The sequence below is a fragment of the Falco rusticolus genome, chromosome 5 (assembly GCF_015220075.1).
Source record: "Falco rusticolus isolate bFalRus1 chromosome 5, bFalRus1.pri, whole genome shotgun sequence".
Classification (NCBI taxonomy): domain Eukaryota; kingdom Metazoa; phylum Chordata; class Aves; order Falconiformes; family Falconidae; genus Falco; species Falco rusticolus.
In genome coordinates this window covers 76,775,419-76,798,974 of record NC_051191.1, presented here as the reverse complement: position 1 = coordinate 76,798,974, position 23,556 = coordinate 76,775,419, and the positions used below count along the sequence as shown (strand labels likewise).

Here is a 23,556-nt window from a genome sequence, read left to right as displayed (position 1 = left end):
GCGCGCATGCGCGATGGGGGGCGCGCTCCGCCGCGAAAGGGCGGGCAGGACTGGGACGCGTGTGGGCCACCGCGGCAGCCCCCACGGGACAGGGGCGCTAAGCGCCTCAGGGGAGCGGTGACGGGCGGGTACTCCCTTCTGCACAGCATATGCCCGTTACCTGGCGCTGCTGCCTCTGCCGTGTAAATAACTGAGCTTTAACTGAGGAGACAATGCTTGTTTTCCTCCTCCTTCTCTGGTTTTGTGTTGCTTCTGATCAAATACAAAGAGTAACTTGTGAACTAATGAATTGCAAAGAAAGAAGGGTTTAAACGATGGTAGCTTTCAGGTGCAGCTGGAGCATGAACAAGCATCCATCAGAGTAGCACCCTAAGTTGGTATTCTTAAAAAACAAAACAAAAAAAAGGACACCTTGCAAGCATTTATTAAGTCCTTTCAATATTCAATGCAATTACCACATGCTTGTTTTACTTACACTAGGTGAATTACACTCAAGAAAACATGGTAACAGAAGAGATTGTCTTTTTATTTTAGAAAAAGGACACAAAATTAGAGCTGCACACAACAGAGTTAAGTAGTTGAGGTTGATTGTAGTTAGCAGAACTGTTCCAGTATACAGAAAGGAGACAAAACTTGGCCTTCCTGCTTAAATTCTAACATATAACTAGTAAACCCAACATTTTGCAGCAGGTTATAAAATTACACTATAGGAAGCTTAAAATTATAAACGAAGACAATATAAAACAGATCTTGTTTCAACTTCTTTCGCAAATTTGAAGATGCACACGCAGAAGAAATGAACAAAAGAGCTGAAGTAAAATAGCACCAGCGTTCTGTAGTACAGAAATGGGTAGCCTGACACTTTCTCCCACCCCCCCACCATTCTAAAATCAGTTTTCATGTTGTAAAAGTTTAGCACTTCAAGCTTAGTGAAATCAGAACTCAAACAAGTGTGTCCAATTCAGAAGTGCTACATCTTGCTATTGGACTGACTTCTGGATACCAAAGTTCCCACTCCTGAGCAGCACAATTAATCCCTGCTTCTCCTTGTACAAGATACTCGCAGGAAGCATCTAGTCTGCTCCCTGCACTGCACCCAAGTTGCGCAGAATTCATGTTCTTGAATGAGCAGCTTAAGTGTCACACGCATGCCCCCAAACACTTGCACAAACTCAATTTTAAAGCCATCATTATTTCCACCTACTTAAAAAAAATTGTAAAAGACATGAAAATCAAACATCTGAAAAGTTGTTAATATTAACAGTTATTTACTTCTCCTGATGTATTCATACACTAATGCATTGTCTTTATTAAAATTATGCAGAACCTTTGTAGTGGAAAGCGTTTAAAATGCTCATCACTCAATACAGATATGATTTGGCTGACTTTCAACCCACTATTTGAGACCTTCACAGCTCCCTGGATACTTCCACTAAGTCTTACAGATTTGCTTCTCGTAACAATCAGTATTCTGATTTCCCAACTTCCTTAACCCAACTTCCTTTGGGTTATCATACCTCAGCGAGACAGGAGGGACCCCTTCTTTCTTCCCTCCTTCAGCAAGAGGGATGTGAAAGAAGGGAAGAAAAATCTCGCAAGTTCAGGGTGGGGCAGAAATTAAGAACAGTCAGCAGTTGGACAGAAGACCTAAACATCACCACTTGTTAACAAAAATCAACATATAGCATCTTCTGTGAAGTCTACCACCAACTCAAATTACTGTTTGCTACTAATCAGTCACTATTTTACCTACTTTTCAATACTTAGTCAAGTATTAAGCCCTTATTAAGTACAAATAAAGTCCTCCAAAATCACTGAAACTGTACTTGTTTACACTTCAGGGGAATGTGTCCCATTTCTTATGTCTTTTTCCCTTGAAGTATATCAAGGGGGGAAGGAGTCATAGAGGAGAAGCAGTATGAACTGTGGAATATATACAACCACCTAGCATAATACTGTCACTACAGTATCTTGTGTAGACAACTCTTCCATAAACACAACAGTATGTTTAAACATAAGGCAAATGGACGCTGGAGGCCACTAAACAGCTCATTTGTGTATTTCCTTTTATGAATTAAAAGTCCAATTTCATTTAAGTGCTGTAACAGTATTATGTGTTAGGATTACTTTTAAGAACTATATTTTTAAAAAGCTTTTGTTATCGACGCTTGTCTAACAGTGTTTACAGAATTTACATTTTTATGCTGAAAGTGTATTTTTTAAAAAATTATTTCCAGAGAGACAGTTTACTACAAGTCTTAGCACAGCTGATTGAGCTGGTGCTTCGTCAGAATTGTAATCTGTTAAGCAGCCACTGTTTTTACAATCCTTAAAACAGTAGAACTCCCAAGGCAGATTTGTCAAGAAGCTGTAAACAAATGATTTTCCAAGACTTATTGGCAATAAAGTGATCTTTAGTCCTTCAGGACTTAAATTTCTCTGCCAAACTGGAATTTTGGAAACTGTGGCATCTACTTCCAAATTAATACTCTGGAGCAGTTCGGAAACTTGTCTCTGAGGAAAAGTCAAAATCTATTTCCAACCCAGACTCATCAGAATTTGGGAGAAAATTAGGATGGGAGTTTAAGCCTGAATGCTCCTGCATGTTAGCAGAAGCATTTTTCATAGCTGAGTGCATGAAGCATGAAGATTCCCAGAGCCAGGTTTCAAGGTCTGCAGAAGAGCGAGGCATTTTAAGGTGGCAGTATGAAGAATGAAATTCCATAGTAGATGGGACAGTTTGACATTTTCTTAGTGATGCATAATTGTCTTTCCTGTTAAAAAAAAAAATAAACCCAAAAAGATTATTAGTGTTTCTATGACGTTCCTATTACTGTTCAGATGTCTGACAGGGAATCTTCATATAAGGAATACTACTAGAGGAAAATAATTAATTCTAAATGCATTTAGTGAGTTAGGATATGAGACAACAGGAAAAGGAGCTTGAAACTGTCATATCCAAAAGAGGGGCACTCTGCCATTATGTGTTGTTCTCAGAAGTAAGTATAAAATAGTTACACTAGAAGTCACACAATTTTGATGAGTTCAGAGGGGTAGACACAGCTCGTACATTACCTCTTAAATAGTCCTGATCTCCCCCCAGCTATCCACTTGGAATATTTGCTGATTTACCAATCACAGCACTAACAGAACATTAACAAGAATAGTCTCAACATTTACAAGTTGAGTAGCAAATAACAGTCGTTCAACTTCCCAAACGCCATCTCTGCATTCCACTTTACATCTAGTTTATTATCACCAACCTGAACAGCTGGGACAGAACTTTCCTACACTCTAAAACAGCACCTGAATCACCAGGTTAGTCTTTTCCAGTTTGAGAAACAGAAAGCTGAAGTTGTCGCCTAGAATACCCAGTTTTTTCTTTAAAGTTCTCTCTCCTCTCTCGCAGTGCTTTTGGGGAAAAACCCACAACAATGCGCAACACCTCCTCTCACACACAAAAAACACAACTCACCATACACACACTTCAACACTAGTTTCCATACCTGAACTTTAGGTGCACTGGAAGATACCATCCACCAGGTTAAGTTTCCTAAAAGGATTTTCAAACTGTAAACAGCGCAAATTTTCATGAGATTCAAGTTTGATTCCAAAACAGAAGCTAGATCTGGTGACAGAAGGGGAAGAGCATGAAAAGGGGAGGGGGGGATTACTTTCTGCAAAAGCAGCAGTAAGTTCTTGGTGGATGCTGAAACGAAGTAAAAGCCCACCAAGAGTCACCTGTAGAATATAATGCAGAATTCTACACACAAAGCATTGGGATCTAGCTACCTGAAGAGGGAATCCACTTAAAGGAAAGCTTCAGAAAACTTGGAAGTTTGACAGTGTCTACAGGTCAGTGTGAGATGATCACCTTGAAGACGCTGGTCTGGGAAGACCATAAAAACATACAGCAAAAGCCACATGACCACCATATTTTTCTTGTGGTTTTCCAAGAGGAAAGAAACAATGATTCTGGTTAATCACGACTCAATGACCAAGTAACCCTCTGAGAAGGTAGATCTGAGACAGACTCGTGATACCGTGCCTTCCAAGCACCCATTTCAGATGAAGAGTCTCACAATGGCTAAGGCTGGAATAGCAGCAACACCAAGAACCTGCTGAATAAGGGTAAAGCAGGAAGCTGACTAGACCCAAATCTATCATGCAAAGGAGTCAGAAATATCTTCAAGAAAATAAGGAAAAAAAGACACTGGATTACATGTGGTATCAAATAATCAAAGAGATGACAGTAAGATGATAGCAAATATATACCAAGAACTACTACATTTCTGCTCGGGGAGATGGCCTCAAAAGCCAACTAGTGTTACACAAGAAAAGGCTTTAACTGATTTCACAAAGGGAGAAGAGAGAGGTTATTTGCATACAGGAACTAAATGCTGCTGAATTCTGGATAAAACTGAATATTGTAAGAAAAAAAGTATCTTTAAAACTTTAATATTAAAGCCACCATGTAATACTTCCAAAGGGGGGAAGGAAACACAAGCTTCAACCTCATTAAGTCTTCCATTAAGCCAGAACCTTTAACAGCAAGTTTTATTACTCTGTGCCTCCAAGGGATAAAGGGTATGAATTGGATCTTTCATGATGCCAATCCAGAACCTGGCAAAGCTTCTTATGACTAAGTAGGATCAAAGAGATCTCCTCAGACATATCAAACCTGAATTTCTGATAGGTCATTGTATAGCACTGCCAGGGTGAAAAAGAACATTTTTATCTTCCTCTTTATCTAATTTTATTACTGAAAATAGGAACACAAAAGCTCAAGAACTCTTGGCTTGAATAAAAGGGTATTTTTCGTTCTAATTTAAAAATGTGCTGTATATAGAAGATGGAATGTTCTTATGCTTTAGTTGAAATAACTGTTGCAGTTAAGTCTCCAGTGCTACAGCTATCTCTTGGAAGCTTTTATGAAGAATTTAAGAATTCTGTTCACTCCTAATAGCTTTTCGCACTAATTTGTCTGCCCCCACACCCCCCTTCTTCTACCTCCTACCCACCAATTCCAAATTAATATTCATTTTGTGGAAGTTTGCAGAGCTCCTTGGGCAAATACTACACTCCCCAGCAAAAGGTGAAACCGTAACGGTATTCTTAGATTCATACAGAGGTGAGTTGTCACAGATTCCTCCATATACACAGTGCTACAAAGTTTTAACAGAAGTAAAAATTTGAAAGGCCAAATCTCACATCAGTTTGGTAAGGGATGCATAATGAACCTAGTTACAGCCAGGTTAGAGCAGAGGTTTCTCTTCCACAGAAACAGAGGTTCCTAAAAACATTCCATATGTCTTATTTTAATTCTTCCCAACTATCTTACAAGACTGTCCTTCATATTCATCTGCTTTTTAACTTACAACCTTTCCTGTCCAGACTCCAAAGGGTCTAGTCTTTCTCCAGTATTTTCCAGTTCCTACCTGCTACATCTGATTTAGAACATCCTGAGCAACCCTTTCCTCCTGATTGCTCCAGCTACTGTGGAGCAGAGAAGAAACAAAGTCTTTGTTCTCAGTCCAATGCCTGCTCCATAACCCATCCCTGTCTGCAAACAGTGTAAGCCTACCGATAGGCAACACCTCTTCATGTACAATATGTAGCAGTCATTGATCAGTTATAAACAAGAAGCACCAGGAAATATACTTCAGAAACAATGCTAAGGATTAGAACCACTGAGAACTGTTTTGTGTCACTTTCAAGAAAATTATTAAATCCTGTTTTAAGACAGAAACTTCTTGGTACTTGAAGTTCTGGCAAAAGAGAGAGAATTTCTAAAAATGCATTACTTGCATGCAGCAGCAGTCCACTTTACCTGGATGTACAGAACAGCTTGCTTTTAGCCTGGGAATAAACTGTACCAGCAATCCGACAGAGCTGTTCCTGCATCCATCGAACATCAGCAGGCATGTCAGGAAACCAGTTTACTAACCTACAAACAAAAAAACAATACAATTGTTTTGTAAGCAGTAGATCTAATTTATATTTTTACATACCATGCCCAAAATCCAACCAAACAACACAGTTTTCATTCTCCCAAGTTAACGCCCCCACCAGAGTCTCCAGTTCTTCCCAACCTCCCTGAAATCCCATCTAGCCTACTCTCCTCTTTTCTGCAAGCCAAGAAAAAAGGCAGTACAGACCACTGGATCTCTGTCTATGCTGAGGGGCTGACCAGTATGTGCGTGCTACACCCTGCGATCAACATTTAGGAAGCCTGCGAAATACTCCTGTCTCCGAGACCTCTTTCTCTGTGGTGGGAACTTTCTGGTCAGTTTAAAGTTAGGTGGAAGAGGAAGGAAGAACAGAAGAAAAATACAGCGGAATAACAAATAGAAGGCAGAAACAGAACAATGTCACAAATGTATAGCTTTTTCCTTATGATGCTCTCAACAGAAGTCAGTTACCAGCGGGGGGAAAACCCACATAAAAAATCTGTTGACATTTGTTTCCTCCCCATCCACCAAAAAACCCACACATAAGTGACATACTAAGTGGCACAGAGACAAAATATTTTACTGGAGTTCCATGTAGTTCCACTTACAGAACATTTTGTTTTTCAAGTGTTTTCTAAAGATAGGAATGACATCTGCTCAAGGACTGGAATTCTCTTAAGCAAGCACAAAGCTTAGGGTTCATGCTGCATTTATTTAGCAAAAATTCTCCTTTATGAGGATTGAAAAATTTATAAAATTAAGCCCTGTTCCAAGAGCATAACTTTCAGTCAACCTAAACAAACCTAGTAAGAAAATGTGTATGTTGAGTAAACACTGGAGTTGCCTCCTGACTTCAGACAGAAGCTAAAGCATAAGAAGTATCTGGATAGAGTTTGAACATTGCAGAATACAGTAATAGCAATAATGTGCTCCTGGAAAGCAAAAGTAAAGGTGCTTCCTTTCAGCAATTATGAGACAGCTACTAGTAGAAAGAGTAAACTGTTTAGGCATCTTCTTAATATGTTTATCTAGCTTTAGCCTATTGGGGCTATTAGGTAGAAATAATAGCCTTTGGACGGTTACCACTTGAATTCTAGAGTACCAGAATGCCTACAACACTGAATAAGCCTTCAACAAGTAAATTTCCAAAAGTACATTAATTCTAAAATAGTTCATTAGAAGTTCCTTACCGTAAAGCAACAGAGTAAGCAGACTCCACTGGCAATGTATACGGCAGCATCAGATAGGATATAACCCGCATTGGGAAGAGTTTAGAGAACTGAGTGTAGAATCCATTCTGTTCTTTACAAGCTTCCTGCAGTGCTTAAGAATGATTATTTTTAAAAGTATGTTAGACTATTTGAAAACAGTTGAAATAATTTGCTCAAGGTTTAGTAATCTTCAGTCAACATTATCAAGTGTTACTGAATAAGGGTCAGATAGAAAATGAAAGAATTAATCTCAAAGCACTCTTAACGTAAACATTCTCTGTGTTATTTTAAAACATAGGAAACACAGACTCATACCACAGGGACAAAAGGCATTACCCAGAACTTTTATGCAATAAGTCTAAGAATTAATTTGTAATAAGAGGATATAAAATTCACCTCTCCAAAAATACTTATGTATTTTAGATAGCGTTCCTGTCCTGTCGAGAGACTCTATAACTCTGAGGAGCTTGTATAAATTCTGGAGTTCTACAGATTCCAGTGGTTACATATAGTTGTAAGAAATACCACACTTCAAATTTTGCACTGGGATCGCAAATTTCAGATCTCAGTTCTGATCAGCATCCACAAAAGAACCTTGGTATAAGTTACAAAGACATATCAGAAGTGGGTTTGGTCTATTAACAGCTTATTAAAAAGACAGGAAAGCCAAAGAATTAGAAATCCACAGAAATCTGTTTTAAAAATAAGATGGGGATAACCAGTGTTTGGATTTGAGGTTCAACTTAGGTGTGAAATACATGTTTACAGAAATACTGTGCATGTACAAAGTTTATCCAAAATCAAATGAGAATTCAATTCATGACCCTGCAGTGTTTAATGTACCTCCTTCCTCCTGCTTCAATCTTATTACTGTAGCTAAATCAAAATGTACATGTTCACATGTAATAAGCATTTGAAGAACTTTTTTGGGTTGAGCTAGTCTCTAGCATCACAGGCAGTTATAAGATTAAACAAAAAGCATCTTATGCTAATCGTAAGAGTAAACAGGGGAAAAAATAAATCGAAGTTTGCAACTCAAAGTAACAGGAAACAGTCTGTAGCATATACCTTTACGAAGTCTAGGAGGTAGACTCTCAAATATGCTCTTCTCCAAAGGCCATGGATTTTGCTTCAGCTGGTCATTAAATACTGCCATTTTCAAGGTTTCTACTCTGTTATTTTCTGTCAATTTTTTTTTCTTCATGTTGTCAACATGCTGTGGAGCCTCATGAGGATTTCTTTTTGTGAAGGACAAGTGGATATAAATTGAGTCATTCAGAATACCTGAAAGAGTCAAGAGCTTCCACTTAGGCTTGATCCACAGGTCTTCAGAGTACCTGTGTAGTACCTGTAATCTGTTTATCTGTACAAAGGCCTGTCCTGAGGGAACATTATCTACACAATGTCAAATACACTTGCTCTTATAATCCCACAAACTTTTAATCATGCTGATGAATACTCTTTAGCAAGTTTAGGTCTTACTTTAGAACAAGTTCTAAAGGAAAGAAAAAAGTGATTAATTGAAACTGCACTGGAAACTTGTCATTTACCAAAGCTGTTTTCCAGCAAGAAAGCCAATGATTTAAAGGAGAAGAGGAAAACTGATTTAGTATTTATTTGGAACAACACACCTAAACCACTTAAGACATTTGTGAAATTCGACATGGCAGGTATCACGTGAGTACTTTGAGGCACTGCTACAACAGGGCAGAGAAGGAAAGCGAGTAGTGTACAATACTGTTTTTAAGATATATCCAAAGTACCAATCTAAATCAACATCAGTTGCCTTGCAAAACTGGTGCCAATGAAGAAATAGCACTGATAGTCACCTTCAAAACAAGTACTAGGTAATGATCACAAAATGAAAAATACAAGAAGGGTATTTATACTCAGTTTCCAGAAAATGGTTATAAAGCTATTTTTATATACAAACTACCAAATTTGACTAGGATTTATACCTACATACAACACAATCTGTATCCTACTTACAATTACTCCTAAAATACAAATGTTAAAAGAATATACAGGAAATTTAGCAAAAAGGTTATCTGAAGTGTTACAGATGGGGGAAAAAATTAGTATCTACAGTCAAATTCACAAGAAAGGAGGTGCATAATGAATGAGTTTGGAAAGGTTATAATTATGACTGATTAAGCTTGAAAGCAAGACAAACCTGTGACAGAATAAGAACAAAGGTGACACAGGATCAGTAGCGTGAAAAGGAGGACAACAGTGCAATACACAGGGGACGGGGTGGGGGAAAGACACCAAGGAAGAGTTGCAAGGAATCTCAGATGTTAGTGTCAGATGGAAACATGCAGACAGGAAACTTGCAGGTCCAGTACAGCAACGCAACCTGTTTTAGCACAGACAACCACAAATTATAGGCCCTTTGTATAGCTTATGCTTTTAATCACCTGGTAGAAGGTATAAAGCATTAAATATTACTAAGAAAATCAAACTCTTAATGAATGATGATCTTTAACATTTAAGACAATTTTCCCATGAAAACTTGACATGTAACGTTTAATTGTAACAGAATATCAGCAGTGAGCACATCAATCTATGACTGTGCATTACAGTACTGCAGCTGGTACTATCTGTAGTACTGCAAACATCACATTTCAGTTTCCATTCCTCTCATCAGACACAGTACAAATTTGCTTCTGTAACCAAAGACTACAGGGGCTAGGCGTATTTCACCCTCGATTAACTTCATGCTATTATCAGGTTACTGTAACTTGTTTGTCTCAAAGTATGCAGAGAAATAATATTTATTAATATAAAATACATTACTAGAAATCTAGGAGTAGAGTAGAACAACTTTTCAATTCTTCTTCCTAAACTTATCTGGGTCCCAAAAACTGCTACATTACAAGTCATCTTCTTCTAAAGTCTTTCATGATACAGAGTAAGGATTTGTCTGTGACTGAGTTTATATTGTTGTTAGCCAGCTCCCAGTTCTGGACTATATGTCTTTACCTAGAAATACACTTGGATGACAGCAAAGAGGAGGTCGTAAGAAGATACAGGTTTCACAGGAGGGGGAAACAATAGCCTATTCCTATTCTTCACAATTAACACAAAATAAATTAATAACATTATTTCCCTAAATTTGGGGCTTCTTTGGTAATTTCACTTAACAGTACCTTAACATTCACTTCACACAAATTTGACAAAACCCCAAAAGTTCAATTTTTGTGTCGCAGCACAATTTAACCCGGGTGAATAGTTACTACAATTATGTTATTTCTATGACAGCTAAACCTACCATGATCTCTTCAAAAGCCTCAAAGACCTAGCCCCTTCTTAGCTACATATAACTCCCCGCACTTTTTTTTTTAACTTGGGTTGAAACCATATCAACAGTAATTATCCACAAGTGTAACATACCATTCTCTTTCAAGAATTTAAGAGCATCTGAATATCCTTGCTCACAGATCTCTCCTAGTACCTGCAAGCATAGGGTAAATTAGTCAGACAAATAAAACGAGATTCAACTTAAGATCAACACACTTTGCAGAATAAAAAGCCACCTCCACCCACCCTCCATTTTTAAGAAAAATTTACATTAACAATTGCTATAATTCAACAGACTTAGCTTAACATGCCTGCTATGAAGATAATACATGATCATGCATACATGAAGTTATCTTTCAGCTATTACAGATGCACAGAATTATTCACCTAAAAGGACAGCATCCTAATGGCTTGCAAGAATTCCCTCCCTTTTTGTTTCTTTGATTAGCCTTTCAGCAGGTGCAAGCAACAATGAAACAGGATGGCTTGGAGTATGCCAGTTCCCCTCCTTCCCTCCCAGTCCTTTCCACTTCCCAAAACTATGAGAAGTCAGCTGTGCAATTCTCATGCTCAAACTCAAGGCTTAGTCTTCCATATGAAAATATCTTTCACCAGATGCAACACCAGCTCACCTACACAAAAAAAAAATAATTAAATCCTACTTAAGTAGAATTTAACAGTTTTCTTCAAGTGGTCAAAAAGCCCTCACTTAAAAAAAATTATATTTATATCAGTCAGGAATGTTCATTCTCCTCGGTAGGCTATCCCAAGCCAAATGGCAAGATCTGTTTTCATTTGTTCAGCTTCCACAATGGGAATTCAAGAGCATTTCCTTCATCAGATCCACAATTAACAGTGCTTAGCAAAGTTTAAAGGCAACTTGCCTGTGTGAAGTATCAATTCAGAACTTCACAAAATCAGGAAGCTTTAGAACTTCTTTTAAGTTCTGAAGCACCTGGTCAGCAGGTTAAACATGAAAGGACTACAAACTGACAGTTATTAATTTAGCAGTGTTGATTTTATGATTGAATCCTGAGGTAATTCCCAAATAAATACTGAAAGCCAACAGCAAGAAATGCATTTCTAGTCTGAGACTAAAAATAAGACGACAAACTATGAAAAAAATAGAAAAAAGAAGAGAAATGTCACCATAAAAATTTATATGACTAGATGAAATGATAAGATTACTGTAACTTTCTGCAAAGGGAAGGCTTTTATATGGAATTTTAGTAGATATATGTATAGATGCGTATATATATAATATATAAAATATATAGACTTTAGTAACTGCATGAGAACAGTGACTTACCTTAGGTTCTGGTGGAAACAGTGCTTGTGTTAAACGATAAAGGTTCCCCAAACTGAGCTGAATGCTGGTATTAGTCACGTTCATTTCATGAAAGTTGGCAGAATTCCCCTTTGGACAGATATCACACTCCCCAGCGAAAGGCGAAACTGTGATTGTATTCTTAGATTCATAGTGAGGTAAGTTGTCACTGATTCCTCCATCCACGTAGCGCTAACAAAAATTAACAGAAATAAGAAGTCCCAAAGGCTGAAAATTTCTAACTAGCAGATTTCCCATGCAAGAATTACAGAGCATTTAGGACTGCAACAGAACACTCTCTGCCTGCATTCCCAGGCTAAACGTTTTGAGTAGCATGGTTTGTCCTCTAATACCAATAAAAAACATTTCCATCTATAGTTAGATGACTATCTATAGATAGACTAAGAGTATTCTATTTGGGATTTTTCTGTATGTTTAAGAAAAAGCAAGTCCATTTTAAAGTTCACAATCCTACACAACACACAGAGAAAAAGTAGTACAGTTGTGTCTGCCTCCTCTTCCCCAAAGGACAGAACGAACCAAAAAGCCGCCAAGGTACTTCTTTAGAAAGAACAAGTAAAAGAAGAGCTCTCCACACCAAAGCTCAAATTCTGTGCTATTAAACCCTTCAGTCAGAATAACAGTAACTTAAAATTAGTCTTAGTAATTAGAATTTAAAATAAAAGCATCAAAAATATTTGGAAATAAAGAAACTGCAAGTAAAAATGGACAATGCTTTAGAAACCTCGCCAACAGTCACCAATACCTATTCTACTTTGTGTGCAAGTTTAGAAGTTCTTCCAGGTTATGCTTTTGTCTCCTGTGCATTGAATTGCCCATTTCTGTAGTTTTAGTACATCACCATCTCAGACATTTTAAGATCCAAGAACTGAAGAGTTCTGTGTGAGGGTAACTAATCTACAGCGCAGCAGCTGCTACTGCTAAAGGCAACTCCTCCACTTGCCCACAACAGCCACCTTTCCAGCAGGGCCAATTGTAGGTAGTTTGCTCTGCCAGTGGCAAAGACCACCAACTTTGCTGATTTAGTGGCTGCATTTTCCTTCTTCCTCAGTAGGCAACAGACATAACTTGTAGGTCCCTGTAAAATGTAAATGTAACAGAGCAAGTGACTTGAGCAGGAGCAACCTGGATTACCGGTTTCACATGCCTTGATACTGACTCCCCAACCATTCTGAGAAAAAAAATTTAGGAATTAGAAGGACAGCTCAGAGCACTTATCCAACATGCTCTTGGACACTCTTTAGACCCAGCAGCATGCAGATACTGACAAATTTCCTATAGGTGTATAATGCAATCACCAATTGGAAGTATCAAGTACAATACAACAGGTTGGGCCCGCAGCCTTCTCGTGAAATTATTAAAAGGTAGAAGTACATGTCTAAGTCACTGTTCTACAGAGGTAAAAAGTTTTAATTATTTAGTTTCTGCCTATCTGATCCCTTTAGTAATTTTTTAATCTAACACCATTGCTGTGTTTGAGAAGGGAAAAATACCCAAACAAAATCCACCATACCCAGAACATTCACAACTGGCAGTTAGATACACTTATTGCAAGTTATGTTTGTCTGTCTTAAAGTGTACAGGCACAAAGCACCAAGCCAGTGAACAGCCAGATGCTACGAAGTTTACATACATGACATTCTGCTGTGTTTAAACCCTACAGGAGTCACGCAAAGCACATGCGACTGTGGTATTGTTGCCAAGTTGCATCAAAAATGCCTCCTAAGCATTAAAATCATACCAACTAATTGCAAAGATCAAAAGGATACAATGATTCCTTCCTTCCCCTTCCCTCAAAACAGGACCAAATAAAGCATCACTTGCACGTTTTTGTACTCTGAACTAAGCCTTTTAAAATAACATTGTTGTCTGGTGACAAGAACTGAATAGCCAGATTAGCCTGGATCCACCTAAACCTTGGATTCAGTCCAATGTCCTGTTTTCATAACACCTATAATCTGGAAGAGTTTAAGGAGACACACAAGGTTTAGAAGTACAGATAAAGAAAAATCCCTATACAGTTGTAATCACTTTTGCTTAAATTTCAGCATGAAGAAGAAAACACATTTCACATCTATCCTTGACCTTTTAGCGCTTCCAAACTGCCATAAGAACAGGCTGTAATCAACCACTGTGACAGATGTTTTGAGTTTTCTTTCAGTATTCTTCCCCTCTCCTTGTGGAAGGGGCACCAAAGTTGGAAGCAAAGCAAACACAAGTTAATACAGCACTGTAACAAAAAGCTATGAATGTCACTGCCTTGATTTGAAGTGCATGTCTGCTTCCAGAGCTGTTAAAACAACACCACCAATCGACACCAACTTTTCTACCGTTGTTGCCCCTTTAACGGGGGATTTTAGAAAACCCAGTATAGCCATGAAGTATTATGAGGTTTTGTAACTCATAGTTCTCTGACTAGACTAACACACTGACACTCTACCTTTAAAAAGCAACCTTTCTTACACTCAATACAAATGACAGAAGACATTAAACATCTTTGTTTATATCTAACTGAACACAGTACTTTAATCCAGTTGTAAAGTGGATCTACCTACAGCAAGAACACAAAGATACACAACAAACTACCTTACAAGATCGATTTTTTTTAAAGAAAGAAGTGTAAGTGACACTGCCTACAAATTTGTGCAGATAAATGAGCATCGCTTTCTTCAATTACTATTCATCCTTAAGTTAAACACTTGCTAGCTTAGAATACTCTCTTTTCATTTCTGCATCAACAAGCAAGCAATTGGGGGGGGGGGGGAGGGCAGGAAGAGAGAGAGTGTTTTGCAGAGTGGAGAAGAAATAATATGTAACAGATATTCCTCACATTTAGTGTTTCCTTGCTCTTTTGCAAAGTTGTAACATACAGCTACCATACTAGAAGCTATGAAGAAGGTCTTTATTTTACAGTAGGATAACTGAAAAAACATACGCATTGTCTCTATAATATTTTCAGAATAGCTAGAATTATTAACAAAAGAGACTTACCACACCTCTAAATGATGGTGGAATTAGGCCACAATAAATAGGAACAAATGAACTACAGATTAAAGCCTGTAGGAAAATGAGACCATATAAATTAAATGGTAACTGTTGTATTATTGAAATTATAAATTATATTTATCTCTTTAGATGCTAGCAAAACCAACCAAGCAAGCAACCAAAAAAATCCCCAGCAAGTACACTTCAATAAAAAGAAGTGGGGAGGTTATTATCCAACATTATTTTAAACAGGATAAGGGTATTGCACATTTCTTTTTTAGAATGTAACTGTGCCCCAACTAAAAAATTGTAAGACTCACTAAAAGACTGTTTCTAGAAATGCTAATTAGCAAGGAAGTTTATGATTGTTCTTGCAAGCTATGTATTTTTTGAGTAAACAAAGTAACTAACTAGGAACACAAATATCAGCATTCTTGGATCATATTAAACTAGCTTTGTAACTGATACTAAGAATTTTAAAAAGCTATTTGACTGTTCATTGATCACTGCTTTTATAAGAATGACCTTAAAAAAAGTCTTACTCATTAAGGATATAATTTCATTAGACACACTGCAGTTAAATGAATTTATCCTTTCTATGATTGATCCCTCACACCTACTCACTAAAAGTTTGCTGATACATTGACTGGGAAAACTATTAAGTTAATTTATTGTAAGGAAATATGACCTCATCTTGAAGATACTGTCCAAGTCACAATATTCAAAACTATTGAAAAGAAATCCAATGGGTGACATTAAATGGACTTAAGATTACAGAAACTTTTAAAAGTTGCCAATAATAAACGTACCTGGACAACTTCTTCTTTAGAGTTAAAATTAGATATCAAAGCATTTTTACCATCTGATACTCTGGTTAGTGAAATACACAGTCTGCCCGATGACAACTGGTGAGTGTTTTCTGGAAGATTTCTCATCAGTCCATCTCTTATTATCTTTATCACATTAAAGGAAGGATGAAGAGGACCAAGATTTCGCTTTCTAGCTTCTTTGGCTAATGCCAGAACATCTGCACAAGCCTGAGCTGAAAATAAAATGCATTTAATTTAAGAACAAATATACATCAACAATCAAAAAACAAACACTCCCTATAATAAAGCACTAGAGCCAGTAATGAAGTCTAGATCTCTAACTTTTCTCTCTGACTGCTAGCATGAAAATTCAAGAGCTTTTTAACAGATAATATAACTGTCCAGTAGTATTTGATGGAGTTTAAGAATTTTCTGCAGAAAAGAAGTCACTTTAGATGTTTAAACAGAAATCCTGGTGAAGACCCAGCCACTAAGTTACTTATCTTTGATTTATATGCAGGCTGTAAGGTGTAAAATACCAATTTCAGATGCTTCCATTAGGGGTTATCCCATTCCAGAAACACATTATTTAAGAAAAAAACCAAAGATGAGTGACCTTCTCTAAGTATGTATGCATGGACATATTCCATATTCAACATCCATAAAAACCTACGGTGTATGACACACAGATTTAGGTCCACAGTGTGTCTGCTGAAGAAGCAGAGCACCTGGGTTCATCACAGCACCTGGGTTCATCACAGCTAGCAACCCTTGCTGGACTTTAACCAAACTTAAGGTTTCAGGGCACACTGATCTTCATTTATACATAAACACAATAAAGGGCACATTAAATGTGGTAAGGAGCATCAGGAATGAAGTTTTTAAAGAAGCGCATAAGGAATGTGGATGAGATCTGTAGCACTTCTCACACAAGCCTCCACCTAAATAGGTGCATTTTTACCAATATGTAACAGACTATAATCGTTTTTTCTCCAATTAAATCAGCATTGGGGAACTAGATCAAACTACTACAGAAGACACAATTGTTCCCAAAGAATACTAAAATCGTTGTACCAGCCACACACCTAGTAATAGTAAGAACAGCAGCCCATCTACCCGCAGTGTTTTGTTTGACTTTTTAATGTCGTGTTCCTCCAAAGCATACTTTGAGGAAACTGCCCGATAAGCTTGTCAACTTGGTAGAGGAAAGGGGGTGGGGAGGAAGGTCAAAGTAGCAGGTTATTAACCTGAACGATAGCTACAAGGTCATCTAAAAATACTTCCAGAACTTGCATATTTTAACTTACATAGACTCTTTCTAGAATAGACAAGATTCAACTTAAAGTTAAATGTGAGCACTGCACTGGAAACAACTCTGCTTAAGCTTTTGAGTTTAGATTAATTTCGCAAAATATTATCTTTGTACAATGTCACTTTTGACCCCTCAAATAGCAATACCTAAACCTTTCTCATTTTTAACACAGTAAACCAAGAGTCTACGTTCAAAAGAGTTATCTCCCAAAAAAATCTGAGGCATCAGACAAACTCCATTTTTACCACTACAATTTTTTCCCCTTGCAGAGTGAAGCCTTGGGCCACGAATCCACTGATACCAGTAGTCTGACCCCACCTCCCACCCCAGAAGACAGCAAAAAGTTTAGGCACAGCTCACTGCTCATGGTCAAACAGATGCTTATGTTCGTAAAACATATTTTACATGAAATTAAAAAAATGGCACAAGTCACATTCTGGCAAGTGAAGAAGTTATTTCCAAAAGTGGCTATGTAGACAGTTCTGTTTCTCAGGCACTCAAATATAAATTACCACCTCCCTTTTTTTATTAAGCCGATTTATCAATGTTCAGTCTTGTAAGCTTTCTAAAGAGGGGAATCAGGCATGTTGCAGGAGTCTGAGGTAATGAACTACCACAACTCTGCCCAGGAACAGCAGCCTTAGCGCATACATTAACGTCCTCTTGCAAAATTAATACATTTTTGAAAACTTACACACCAAGTGAGTTGCTTGTTCTAAAAACCAGACCAAGAGCACTAGGTGCACGGACACATGATCAAATACACACGCTCACTTCTCTGCCAGATCTTGACCCTGTTTTTCTAGCTAATGTCCTGTCAAACTGAAGCTCAAGCCATTACTTCAGTTTGAAGCATGGTAACACCTTCACTTATTTGCACTACAGGCCTGCTTCTGTGGAATGAAAATAAACTAGTGCCCGCTACAAAACCTTGTGTTGTGATTATTTACCTCTCACCATAAAAAATGTCAAGTAAATATCAGCACACTTTCCGTACCCTATTAAAGGGCAGCAAAACTAAGGACCTCTAACAGTTTAGATTTGAACGCCTCATTTCAACTTCCTTTCAGAAAATAACTACCCATCAAAATGAAAACTGATTTCACAGTTTACCCATCTCTTCCACATACAAGAATTTCTACACTTGATGTAGTCTGTAGGGAAAAAAATAAACCCAAGTTTACATACTTTGTTTACCGTAACCTATTTTAAATATGAGAAGGGCTCCTAAGGAAAAAAATCCACCAAAACCAACAAAAAAACCCCAACAAAACAAAACAACAAAAAAGTGAGAGAAAAGAGGAAGTTGTGTCTACCCAAGAGTATGTGATATTAAAACACTGAAAATTTAAAAAGCTGTTAATTCAATAGACTTCAAAGTATTCCAATTGTTTTCCCTTCTCCTTTCTCTCCTCAACAGGACTAAAATACAGCCTCTTAGGCTGGTGTATCAAAACGGGATCTTCTCAGAAAGCGACAAGGGGCTAGAGCTCAATCAAGTCAGACTAGGATTTTAGGCAGATCTTGGTACATCTGTTTTATTTTTGAGATGCAGGACAGTTAAATAAATTAATATTCCTACTAGATGTGAACTGTTTCTAGTTAATATTTCTATATTCCTAGTTAGATTTCTATACTCTTATTTTTAACAGTTAAAAATTCGTTTCCCACAGAGTAAAACCTGACAGCCTATTTACAGCCCCCACCAAACCTGTTCTCTTTAGTTCCCCATTAGAATGGGTGGGCACATCGCCATCGAAATACCAGTCCTCCAAGACATCCATGGGGAAGAGCTAACAAGAGGAGTGCAACTTCACAGTTCCAGTTTGAAACAGCCTGGAATGTACTTTATCCTCATAAAGTCACCTCTAATCTTCTCCCTCTACCTTCCCCCAAATTCAATGAAGGAAACTTCTTTCTCAATCTGGAAAAGTACACTTTCTTTTTTCATCCGTTCAATGCCTAATGTTTACATTTATTGAAACTTGAAATTCTACAGACTCTCAGTTTGCCTATCCAACACGTAACATGAAGCACAAAGAAAACCCTTTATTTAAAAGTCAGCCACAAATCTGTAAGAGAGGAAACATACACATCAATTTTAGTCAAAAACCCTGTTCATATATATATATATGCACACTCAAGAGTTTTATGTGCACCAACAAGCATACTAATTCAGGGCTGGATCCAGTGAAGTCTTGAACACCTCCAAGGACGGAGATCCCACAACCTCTCTGGGCACCCATTCCTGTATTTTACCACCCTCATGTTAATCTTCCTTATATTCAGAATTTGCCCTGTTTCAGCTTGTCTGCTGCCTCTCACACTTCCACTACCCATCTCTGAGAAGTGTCTGCCGCTGTCTTCCAAGACAGTGAAATGCAACTGTGAAAATACCACATGGTATTGTGGACTTATAACCACAACTGCAGAAATAACAAATACTGTATATTGAAGTATATCAACGTAAGGGAGGTATACAATATGAACTAATGAAATAGAAAAAGTTATTATACCACAAAGTGTTTCTTTAGCGCTTATTTACAATCCTCCGCTTTCACAGCAACTCAAAAAAATAACAGCTAAAAAGATACAGAATTAACTAAAAGAAAATACATTCTTAGTTTTACAAATCTACAATGATTGACAGATTTTAGAACATGGCTGGTGTTGAACTGTCTTCCAAAATTCCCAAGTGGGTTTTTGTTTATTTAAAAAAAAGTTTACAGAAGAAATACACTTATCTGTGAAATGCAGTACCTTGGGCAGTGATCACAAACACACTAGCTATTCTATTAGGGAAAAGCAGAAGTCTCAATTCTCATAGAAGAGAAAGACAAGGGAATAATTTGAAGTCTGCAAGTCTCAATTATTAAAATGGTCAAAATTTTAAAAGCTGTTAATAACATGTACTTTCAGGTAAACAAGGTAAGTTTTTTGTGCTTAAGAGCACTTCAAAAATTCAAAGCCACTTAAATCGCTTACAATGACTTAAGACTTAAAACTGGATACATTCTAAAAATAGATAGCTATTGTGGATAAATATGATTTGTTTTAAAAGCTGGTATTAGGCTCATAAAACTCAAGTACGTTAGGACATTACAGCAAAATTAAAAAGTTGAAGTAGCACAAGTTTATCGCTAAAGCGTTGAAGAAATTCAGCATGTTAGACATCAGCGGCTAAGCAGCAAGGCCAAGCATTTCACAATATTACTCTTGCACGTAGAGAGAACTTCTGTTCACTTCAGTCAGTATTTATCCCTCAGAAATTTAAAAGCAAAACTCAAACCATCTCCAAATTCAAAATAAGTATTTGTTGTTTTCCTCCTCCATCTGTAAGTAAAATGAAATGTGACTTTACAAAGCCTTCTAGTTCTAAAGCTGTTAAGGGTACCATTAACAAAAACGGTCAGTGTTGAATCATGAACTAGAGAAGGTTTTATTCAGTGGATTTCTTTGGTTAAAAAGAAAATTATTTTCACATTTCCAGATATTTAACACGCTTTTTTACCTCCATTCCAGTCACTATCCTAAACACTTTGGTATTTTACTTGTATTAAGGTGGCTTTAATGCCTACCGTATCTAACTCACTAGGATAAACCTGCATTTGGGTTCTCATGAGCTCAAAATAGGTAAAAGAAAGGTATACTTCTCCTACGGCTAGAAAATATGCGCTTATTTCACAAGAGAGACTATATTTAGTTGCGAACTAACATCTTTTATCTGGTATAAATACAAAACAAGATTAACCCTATTACTTAAATCACAATTAAAATCAGTGATTTTAATCAATCCAGTTTCTAATCATATACCTAAGTGACCTATGCAATACACACTGCGCACAGATTAAAGAGGAAAAGCATGTTAAAGCTAACCTAAGCCCTGACCTTAACTCCCTTAGCCCTACCCCAAGAAAGGGGAAGCTTTAGAGGAAGCAAGTTAAAGCTGACTGGAACTCGGTGCGCAAAGGTACCTACGGCAGAAAAGCGCTATTTCCCGATGATGGGTAAACGGTGCGTTTGAGGCCGACGGCGGGGCGACGCCGCTCCCCTGCCCCGCTTCCCGCGGTCGCTGAGAGTGAGGGCGGCTGCCCCGCCCCCACGCGGGCCGGGGTCCGTCCCCGTGCCTGAGGTACCGAACTCCGGCCGCCTGACCGCGCAGGCGTGGGGCTCGGATGAGGCACCGCCAAGACCGTTTCTTGAGCCCGGGAGGTTACCGAATGCCCACCCGAGGTGGCGACACGCTAACCGCCGCCTGCCCCTTCCCCTGCCCTCCAGGGAACGGTCGGCCTGCGCGCACTGCGCTCGGAGGGGAGGCGTGCGCGGCGGGACGTAAAGGAACAGGGGAAAAAAGGCAGCCCGGCAGCCACGGGGCCATATAACCTGCTCGAATTTAACACCACAGAATTGTCACACTCCTCTTCGGGGCAGAAAACGAAGCGAGACAGCGCCGCCCCGCCCACCCCGCGGCTGCCCCCGCCAGCCCGCACCGCCGGCTCCCCGGGCCGGGGCGCTGCCCGGGGCTGTGCCCATGCCGGTGCCGCACCTGCCCCTTCCCGCAGGCCCGCTCCCCGCCGCCCGCCGGACCCCCCGCTGCCGCCGGGCTGACGCAGAGAGCCGCCGGACCCCCCGCTGCCGCCGGGCTGACGCAGAGAGCCGCCGGACCCCCCGCTGACCCAGAGAGCCGCCTCCCACCAGCACGGCGCCGGCCAGCGCCCCGGCTGAGGCGCCGTAGATGTGCCGGGCGTCGCGGATGACATGGGGGGCGCGCTCCTGCAGGCAGGTGGCGGCGCCGATGTGGTAGACGCCCAGGAAGCCGCAGCCGGCGAACGAGACGCTCCAGCCGCCCTCGCGGTCCAGCATGGTCCCGTCCGGGGCGGGCGGGCCGCCGGGCACAGCGCTGCTCCTGCCGCCGCTGCCGAGCGACTGGGGCGCCGGCGGCAGGGCCGTCCCGCGGCTTTAGATGGCGGCCGCGCCCGGCGCCACCGGCCGGCGCAGCAGCCAATCCCGCGCGCCCCTCCGGTGGCCCCCGGCGCCCCAGCCAACCCGGGCACAGATGCAGACGCCGCCCCGCCTCCGCTCGCTCCCCCCGCCAGAGGGAGGGCCAGGGCCGGGGCCGCGGCCGGGGCGCGGCGTGGTCCGAGTGCCCGGGCCGCCCGCCAGGCCCGCCCGCCGGCTGGCGGCCCCCTGCCCGCCCGGGCCCCGCGGGGCGCGCCCCGCACGTGGGGCCGTAACGGCGCGAAGCGGGGCCCGGCTGGGGCAGGAGAGGCTGCGGTGCGGCCGGGCGCGCCCTGCCGCCGTCCGGTGGGGGAGGCAGGCAGCGCCGCGCTCTGCTGCCGCTTACAGCCGCGGAGGGGCGGCGGGGTTCGGCACAGCCACGGCGCGGGCCCGGGCGGGCAGCGGGAGGCGGGGGGCCGGCAGTCACCGCGGCAATCACCCCGGTTATCCGAGGCTCACAGGAACAGATCGTGCCAGCCCGTGCTGTCACTTGTATTTCCTGACCCGCTGTAAGAGCCAGCACTGTTTAGCAATCCTGTAATAAAACTTTTAAGAAAATTCATTGTGATAATACATAGCTTACAAAGGGAAGATTAGAGAATAATCTGCTTTTCGTGACTTGAGATATTCAGAAAACTTACACAATTCTGTGCGTTCATGTTCTACCAACACTTTACAGAGAGAATTTCAAGCAAAATGGCAAAATATCATCTGCAGTCTAGAACAGCGTCCCCAAACAGTCTCAGTCGTTCCCAGCTGTCTGATCCATCGAAACCAGGCAGACTTTTGGGGGTCTCAGTTTTTAAGCACCTGAAGAGCTTTAGAAAACCTGAAAGCTTGAAATAGGAACTGTTATTCATACACGACTCCTCTCCATCACCACAAATCCCCAAGTTTCTATTAGGCTACGGCTGTAATGCTGATAGAGACTTCATGGCTCAGAAGGGAATTCACAATTACCTGGCCCAGCGGGGAGCTCCTCCCCCCAGCTGAGCTGTGAAAACAAACTGAGGACAACATGTCTGAAATGTTCTAGGATGTAATTGCCTCACTCCGGGCTGCATAAAAGCTCTTTAGCTACCTGTGCTCACCATCGTATCCTAATATTGGGATTTAAAAACATCTTAAGAGTCCAAGAGGAGCTCATACTTTCCAAATACAGAGGTTGTGTTGTGCAATTTTTTTATTTACAGAAAGCACGGGAAGAGAGAGCAGGATTCAAGCTCTCTTGAAGCAATACTGAGCAATCACTAAATAGTTCTACGGCGGACATTGTGAGCAAGCCTCAGACAAAACAGCATGATGGGAAACTCTAAATTCTATCTTTAAGTGAGCACCACAAGCACTGGCCATGCTTCCAGTTTTCCCACCTCTAACTTAGCTCTCTAGCCACCTGTCTTATTGGGCCATGCATCTTCATCCATTCATCATTTTACCATTTCAATGAGCAGAACAGAGAGTGTCCTAATCCCAATCCTGCCTGTCATTCGGACACTTCCCTTCATTTAGGGAAAAGGAAGGTGTGAGACTGAATCCACTTCAGTTCACAGGGAAGGAGAGAGCTGAAACCATATCCTACACTTCCTAGAAGAGTCCTGTTTCATTAAAAAGGTGACGGTGACCCCTACCTTTTTCCATTCTT

The 23,556-nt window shown here is 40.2% G+C and overlaps 1 protein-coding gene across 5 annotated transcripts; it reads right to left on the bottom strand.

Moving 5' to 3' along the window:
* Positions 1-505: 505 nt before the first annotated feature.
* Positions 506-21,910, bottom strand: LOC119148692 (patatin-like phospholipase domain-containing protein 2). 5 transcript variants are annotated; one of them, XM_037389179.1, is made up of 10 exons: positions 21,593-21,908; positions 15,605-15,837; positions 14,802-14,867; positions 11,772-11,981; positions 10,556-10,616; positions 8,231-8,446; positions 7,142-7,274; positions 5,831-5,947; positions 3,507-3,570; positions 2,569-2,774 (listed from the first exon to the last, which is right to left on the bottom strand). In XM_037389179.1, the coding sequence occupies exons 1-10, from the start codon at positions 21,777-21,779 to the stop codon at positions 2,694-2,696; spliced, it is 1,368 nt and encodes a 455-aa protein (XP_037245076.1). In that variant the 5' UTR covers positions 21,780-21,908; the 3' UTR covers positions 2,569-2,693. The 5 variants fall into 5 exon arrangements, with proteins under 5 accessions (XP_037245074.1, XP_037245076.1, XP_037245077.1 ...); XM_037389180.1 differs by having other exon boundaries at positions 2,663-2,774; positions 3,507-3,628; XM_037389181.1 differs by having other exon boundaries at positions 2,663-2,774; positions 3,507-3,553.
* Positions 21,911-23,556: the final 1,646 nt, after the last annotated feature.